The sequence below is a fragment of the Gloeophyllum trabeum genome (genome assembly GCF_000344685.1).
Source record: "Gloeophyllum trabeum ATCC 11539 unplaced genomic scaffold GLOTRscaffold_00058, whole genome shotgun sequence".
Lineage (NCBI taxonomy): Eukaryota > Fungi > Basidiomycota > Agaricomycetes > Gloeophyllales > Gloeophyllaceae > Gloeophyllum > Gloeophyllum trabeum.
The window spans coordinates 614-8,073 of record NW_006920467.1 but is presented as its reverse complement, the minus strand read 5'-3'; the positions used below and the strand labels follow the sequence as shown (position 1 = coordinate 8,073).

At 61.8% G+C, this 7,460-nt stretch overlaps 3 protein-coding genes across 3 annotated transcripts; all 3 read right to left on the bottom strand.

The window, feature by feature from the left end:
• Positions 1–246: 246 nt before the first annotated feature.
• On the bottom strand, positions 247–2,022 carry GLOTRDRAFT_82573 (uncharacterized protein; the record flags this gene model as incomplete). Its single annotated transcript, XM_007873232.1, has 7 exons — positions 247–516; positions 558–772; positions 821–912; positions 965–1,281; positions 1,342–1,531; positions 1,634–1,750; positions 1,808–2,022. The coding sequence occupies 7 exons, from the start codon at positions 2,020–2,022 to the stop codon at positions 358–360; spliced, it is 1,305 nt and encodes a 434-aa protein (XP_007871423.1). The 3' UTR covers positions 247–357.
• A 530-nt stretch (positions 2,023–2,552) lies between these two features.
• GLOTRDRAFT_134237 (uncharacterized protein) lies at positions 2,553–3,921 on the bottom strand (the record flags this gene model as incomplete). Its single annotated transcript, XM_007873231.1, has 2 exons — positions 2,553–3,736; positions 3,783–3,921. The coding sequence occupies 2 exons, from the start codon at positions 3,919–3,921 to the stop codon at positions 2,553–2,555; spliced, it is 1,323 nt and encodes a 440-aa protein (XP_007871422.1).
• Positions 3,922–6,323: 2,402 nt separating this feature from the next.
• On the bottom strand, positions 6,324–7,241 carry GLOTRDRAFT_134236 (uncharacterized protein; the record flags this gene model as incomplete). The annotated part of the gene is made up of 3 exons (XM_007873230.1): positions 6,324–6,667; positions 6,735–7,009; positions 7,066–7,241. 3 exons carry the CDS (start codon positions 7,239–7,241, stop codon positions 6,324–6,326), a joined length of 795 nt encoding a protein of 264 aa, XP_007871421.1.
• Positions 7,242–7,460: the final 219 nt, after the last annotated feature.

Genomic DNA, 7,460 nt, shown 5'->3' with positions numbered 1-7,460 from the left:
CTTGTAACAGTCACATTACTCTCGGAGTCTCGGGTGGGAGCCTAAGGTCCGAATATGGACGGAAAGTCACCTATCGGGTCATATGGCATGCTTCGCTTTGTAAAACTGAGCGTCCGAGGGTTTTTCATATTATAAATGCAGACTGCGTGACCCATTGTCACGACCATGACGCAATCGTGACAGATTTACTTCCTGACCCACTGATGGTCGCCGTGAAAGGACATAGTGTCCTTTTTCCTGCCGTCCGGAAAAAGGACACCTGCTTTGCCCGCCGTGTATACTCTCATGATCTTGTGCATTCATTGATTTTGTCCCTCCCATGGTTGTCCGAACATCGCAACGTATTTATTGTCCCTGTTATGCATCGCTGGTTTTCTTTGTAGAGGCACGGTCAAGCCTCTCGAGGCGGCGCAGCGCCGTCGTCGCCTCGATTACACCCTCTTTCGACTGCATGCGTTTTGACTGCTCCAGGCTGGTGGCGAAGTAGTCTTTCGCCGCGGCTCGGTCGTTGTTCATCTGCAAATGAGGTGAATAAGTCTGAATATGCCTCATGAAACAGCACTCGCCTCTCTCAGTGACCCCAAGTTGAATAACACGGCGGCCAGGGCATGCTCGCAACCCGCGATCTGTTCTGGGTTGCCCCGGTGGGTCTTTGTGGTTTTATTGATGACAGCTAGGGCTTGCTGCGCCCACGCTTCTGCTTGATGTAGCTTATCGGGCGTTGGTGCTCCGCGCATAATCAGCTCGGAGAGATTGCTCATGAGTTGCGCAGCTAAGGGATGCATGAATACGGGCGCTCGACCGAGCGCGATGCTCTTACCGCGGCAGCTGTCCTCGGTAGATGCACTGGTTCCTGATCCCGCAGGAGGCATGAGGATAGATATGGCTTGAAGGTACAGCGTCATAGCATAACTAAAGACAGCGATATGAGCAACAAACGAGGGACAGGAACGGGGAAACTCACTCAACCTTGCCAGTCTTCGCGTAGAACGCGCCGAGCGCCTCGATCGGCGCGCCCACATCCGTCTTCGTCACCCACCGCGGCAAGTCCAGATCCGCCAGCACAAGCTGCACGTCCTTGCCCTTCTCCTCCCGCTGCGCCGCGAGCTGCACGTCGCGGTGCTGCCGCAGGTCCGCGAGCGTGCGCAGCAGCTCCTCGACGGCCCACGTGAGCCAGCGCTCCTCCTCCTCGGCCGGCTGCTGGTACGCGTCCGCCATCTCGCCGAGCTTGCACGCGAGCGCGACGCCGCGCAGGCGTTCCGGGCCCGTGAGCACCAGCTCCTCCTCGGGCGAGGGCGGGTGCTTGGACGTGGTGGGGGACCCGCTCGCGAGTTCCTGCACCTTGAGCTGCTCGCTATAGGCGATGGCTTTCTGCAGGCGCGCGAGCGCGTCGGAGTAGGTCGCGTACGCCTCGGCGGGCTTGCTGTTCGCTTCGAGGACTTCTGCGAGGGCGATGGAGATGCCGGAGAGTTTGAGGTAGGGCTCGTGTGCGAAGGCGGAGAGGGGGAGGGAGTGCGCGGTTTCTAATGCCCTGGGCGGTGCACACATGGATAAATGACGGAACATGGGATATGAACGGTGGAGGGATGCGCTTCTAGCAGGCACTAGTAGGATACACGCGAGAGCAGCTTACCTGTGCAAGTACCGCTCAGCGAGTACCAAGTCTCCATTGCGCTTCGCTTTAATCCCAGCGCGGAGGTCTCCACGGACTTCTGGTGGCCATAACGTAAACGTCTGGTAGAACTGGTAACTGGCGCCTCATCGCGTTCATCCTTAAGAAGAAGCGCCGACAAAAACAACGGCGCACATTCCATAGCCAGTCGTCGCTATCCCAACACCCAGAAGTATCGTAAAGACCGTCGAGATGCGCGACTGCCCTCCACCCGCGGTATCGCCAGTGCTGAGGCGCCTCCGGCTGCAGCTCGCAAAGGGCGGTCGACGTTGTAAAACATCAGGGGCGTGTCTCCTGCGCAAGGCAGAACGTAAGGGAGGTCGCTTGAGGCCGGCAGCAAGGCTGGACATGGCGGTATAAGGTGCGGAGGGTCGAAATTGTGGCGCGAAGCCTTCTACGCGCTATTTTTGGACCACGGGCGCTAAAGTTAACGTCTTTCCTCCGTTCGGTAGCCACGTCACTGGCATGCCACACTTGGCTGTGCCACATTTCCGTTCCCATTCCCCGCAGTCCTTCGGAACAACATGCTCGGTATTGGGTTGCACTTGTAATGAGCCCGGAGCAATGGACGATGACCCTGCGTCACCCCAGCTCGTCCTAGATGCTGAGCAAAATCATCTCGCGTTGGTACACTCTGGTGAGGAAGGGCGCATGCCAAGTATTCTTGTCAATAATTGGCCGACGAACGCTGAATCCGGAATGCGTAACTCATACGCACGGCCGGGACGCAGCGATACACTACTCCTGCTACTATTACTACTAGCGAACGACGCGCAGAAGTCCGGGTATACTGTACAAACAAGTAGGCATTAGATATACTGCAAGCGAGCACATGGATGCGTAAGTAGATGCAGACAGACGATGCAAGACGTGTCAGGACCTAGCGCACCGCGACCCCGCCGCGCCAGAAGCGCCACCGGCTCCGCTTCCTCCTCACCTCCCTCTCCCCCTCCCCCTCCCCTGCCTCCTCACCCGGCGTGCTTTTCAACCCCGACCCCGACCCCGAGCCCGCCGCCCTCTCCAACACGGCCGGCAGCGACGCCGCCGAGTCCGCGCGCGGCGTCGCGGGCGGCGAGCTCTCCGCGCTCGAGCACGACGCGCACAGCCCGGGATTCGAGGAAGAAGCGCGGGCGCGCGACATCGCGGGCATACTTAGCGATTCCGAGTACGGGCACGGGCGGGATGGAACGGAATGTGAGGACGGGGAGGCGGCGAGGACGACGTCCGCCGGGCCGGCGACCCACGCGCGCGGCGCGCCGCCGTCGAGCGCGCCCGACAGCAGCGCGTCCGCGACGGTGTACGCGGCGTCGTGCGGGAGCGCCGCGGCGAAGGCGCGCGCGTCGAGCAGGTACGGCAGGGTGCGTTCGCGGGCGGGCGGGCGCATCGCCGCGGGGACGCAGAAGGACAGGAGGAAGGACTCGATGCCGTGCACGAGCTTCGGGCGGGCGTCCCCCGACGCCGCGGGGAGGACGTGCACCAACGGCGCGCCCGCGTCGGGCGGCCCGGGCGGGAGGGCGTGGACGGGGCCCGCGCGCGCGAAGAGCGAGGAGCGGCGGCGGGCGGGCGGGGCGGCGAGGAAGGTGCGCGAGAGGGTGGTCACGAGGATCGCGTGCTTGAGGAGGGCCTTGTCCGGCAGGTGCGGCGGGAGAAAGTTGACCAGCGCGTCGAACGCGCGGGGGGACGGGTCGGCGGGGGGCGGCTTCGGCGAGGAGGAGCGGGACGGGGGGAGCGGGAGCGGGACGAGGTTCGTGGCGCTCGCGCGGGGCGAGGGCAGGGCGCTGCGCGGTGTCGGGGCGGGGTCGGTGCTGCCCTCGGCGAGCTCGAGGACGCCGTGCGCGGGCCGGCGGCGCCAGAGGCGGGCGATGCGGGCGGCCCACTCGAGGACGCCGACGAGGCGGACGGAGCCGGCGTTCTCGAGGGCGAGCGGGGCGGCGAGGCGGAGGACGCGGACGGCGGGGTGCGGGTGCGCGGGGAGGGCGAGGGGTTCGTGGGAGACGAGGAGGAGGAGGCCGGAGGACAGCTGGGGCGAGTGCAGGAGGGGCGCGAGGTTTGTGGCGGGCGTGACTGTGGCGCGTTAGTCGGACATGCGAGTAGCGGCCGAGCAACGCACCTCCTAGGACGAGCAGGACGTCGCGCGCCCGGGCCGCGAGCCGCTCGGGGTGGAGTGTCCAGGGCTCCCTGGCGCTGTGGGGGATGGCGGCGAAGGGGTCGATCGGGAACTTTGCCCGGGGGCGGAAGTCGTCGGACATGGCGGGCGGGCGGGGCGCGGCGCGGGCAGCGCAGACGATATTTGAGGGAAAGCAGGCGAGTCGCTTGGCAAGCCCGGCATCGACTCGGAGTGGCAGCGACGCAGGCCGCCGTGGCGTCATCCACACAGAGAACTTCGGCGATCGCGCGGGGATCTCCGAGCAGTCGATCTTTCCAGACAGCCCTCGCGTTGATTAGATCCAATGGTCACAAGTGGTCGGGATCACCGTCACCGCTTGCTGTATTTGCCCCTGCTATCTATGTCGGCACCGCACCATGCAGTATATAGGCGCACTGCAACAGAGTCCTTGGTGTACGCCCTCATGAAACTCCGAAACGCTGCCAAAGTCCGAGGAGGCTCGTCTACAGGCCAAGTATCCCGCTTCCCCGACCCTCCGCAGTCCCCGCACGCCCTTGGCGCATACACTCGCTCCGTGCCACTCGAAGATTCGAACGCGTAGGCCCTGACACGCTTCCCCGCAGACTGAGCCCCAGTCCGCGTCTTCACTTACAGTACTTCTGATACCACTACCGGATGCACCCATCCCCACCTCACTCATTTGCGGCTGAGTGCGTCAGTGCATCCTGCTCACGGCCACGGCACACCTCTGCGGTTTCTGCTCGCGGACATCCCGGAGCTGCAGTAAACCCACTCCCATGTTCCGGCTTGCCGTGCTCGCCTCCGCTCGACACCTCCCGGACGCTGTCGTTTTATCCCCCTCCTGCCTTACGTTACGCGCTCGTATTTATCGCAGCTGAGCGGAGGCATCAGCTGCGACGACCCTTTCCCGTACACGACTCACCGATTCCACATCCACAAAGAGGCGAACACAGACAAATGCATTAATCGACACACGCGTGAAGCCAGCGCGCACACGGCTCTCCGCCCATACAGACCACAAACGCGCCAGCGATGCACCCAGACAACGTGAAGACGCAAAAGTCTAAATCAAATCGCCGACGCGGAACACGGGACAGCCTGTACGGGGATACGATATACCTCTCGGTGCAAAGTGACACGTCCAGCGCCAGCAACCCCGTCCACGAAAGCGGGGGGCGGAGGGGGGGGGGGGTGGTCCGCCCGGGGCGAAACGAGCAAACTCACTTCACCAGACTAGCAATAGCAAACACACCGACACTCTCCATATACTGGCATGCCTGCACTACGACGGGCGCTCCGCTCTTGCTGGGCATACCTACCAATAGGCAAAAAAAAATAGAGGAAGAGAGACAGGTGGCAGGGCGGGATGGCTTCCCGTCGTGCCTGACTGAGATGCAACGACAGGCCGAAACTTCCAGCTCAAGGGGTCTTTGCAACCCCATCCGTGCAACTAGTGAGTGAGTGAGTGAGTGAGTGAGTGAGTGAGTGAGTGAGTGAGTGAGTGAGTGAGTGAGTGAGTGAGTGAGTGAGTGAGTGAGTGAGTGAGAATGAGAGGGGAAGTGAGTGAGTACCTGTCCCGTGAGTGCGCGTTGCACCATCCCCGTTCCTGTCCTCGTTCCTGGGCATACAAGCGAGTTAGCAACCCGCGAGCAACCGGGCGGACGGCGAGCTGCACTCCCAGAAATGAGAAATAGGAGAAGCGGCGTACCTTCTTTCGCGGGAGTGCCGAACAGCGACACTTTTAACAAAAAAAGAGAAAAGAGAAAAGATAGGAACGGGCCCGGCAGACGCTGGCCGGCCGCCGCGGGGCTCGTTCGCACAGACGTAACAACACACAGGTACGCACCGCTCACGCACCTCTACACCGGGAGGGGGAGGGGGGAGGGGGGCATACCCATAAAAGGGGATTCATCAGCTGCAATTCCAGTTTCATTTTCAAGGAGATATAGATGTCCGGCGAGGACGGGAAGACGCTGCCCGCCGCCATCGAACAGAGAAAGAGAGAGATCGCAGTGGACGCACCAGGTGTGTGCGTATGCGGGTAGGGAGGACCTCGAAGGGGAGCCTATCGGCAGTATCCGAGGGGTGTCAAAGCAGAAGATACATAGGGTAGAGGGGGAGCGTAGGACATTGCAGGCGCCGGCCAGCCGCTGCGATGTCCGCGGACGATGAAAGAGGGGGTACATGAAGTGCGAGGCTGACTCACAAAGACGTTTTTCCAAGGCACGCAGTGGCCGGACGAGACACGGCGTGCTGAACGGAGACCCCGCCCTCGGAGAGCATGTCAGTACTGAGATATCGTAAATATATTACTAAGCCGAGAAAGGACGATACTGAAGATTTTGCTGCGGAGGCGTCCTGGTGTGGGGTGAGGGGGAACCTGTCCTGCAGCTCACGAAGACACGGTGAGCCCAACGGCCGACGATGAGGCTGCCGAACGGCGATCAACTCGTTCGACAACCCCACCGCCGTGAACGCACGATCACCATCACTGCACTCACCTGCGCATCCCAATACGCCCGCCTACGCAATCACGCCGTCCCCGCCGATCTTCCACCACGCACCCTCGAAGGCGCCCCCAGCTGCCTTGACGTAGTGGCCCCCGGAGCGCCTCGATTTCTTCTCCTCAGCGTCCGAGCATGCTCGGCGAGAGGACCACGACGTCCACGGCCTCGTCCGTCTCCTTCTGGACCCTCCTAATCGCCGACAGGACGTGGACGAGGGGCGCATCGTCCTCCGAGCTGAAAGATCCAGAAACGCGCGCCTCTGCTGCAGCTCCTGGAGCGTGCAGTGCTCCGCGATGTCGTTCAGGAGGGGAGCGTCTCCTACTCCGAGTCGCGCAGCGCCTGGCGGATCGTGCACGCGCCCTGTGATCGTCGTCAAATGAAGCAGAACTTGCGTCAGTAGCATCAGAATAAGAGTAGGAAGTCTCACCCTCCTCCTCGACAACCGCCTCCCCCTCCCCCTCCTCCTCGACTCCGGCGTACTGGTCCCTCCGGAGCCTCCGGTCCAGCTCATCCCGCCTCACCTCCCGCTTCTCGATGAACTGCTCGAAAGTGTCGACGGTCACGGGCCCAATCTTCCTGTCAGCGCTGACGGCCACGGTGTAGTCAGACGTCTGGTAAAACACGCTCGTGTGCGTGCGTGCGTGCGTGGTAGGCGCAGGGTGTGTGCGAGCAGGTATGCTCGCGGCGGTAGATAGCAAGTATCTGAGGATCGTCAGAAGAAATGCAACAACCCTTATCCGCCAGAGCACGTAGTATACGAGACAGCCTTGGCTGCTGTATCGGATGGGACGGGCGCGGGGGGACAGGCGTGTCGGTACGAGCAAGGCGCGTCCTGGTCACGCGGGCGGTCAGCCACACTTCTCCCGCCGATCGCGTCTCGGGCAATGCCGGAAGTCAACAGTGGAACAGAGTTCTCTGCCACACTAGGGAACATCGGGACTGTTGGCTTGCCTCCATATACGCGACTGTACCCTGCGCTTGCACTTGTCGCTGGCCAATGCGTACCACATATTAATTGCTACTGTCTTCCCGCATGCATCGTATATCAGGCTGAGAGGCCATGTATGGCAGTTATACTATAGGCGTGGCGAAATAGATCTATAACTGAGTTTGAATGATATAGTTCGGACTTCGAATCGTTATACTGTATTCG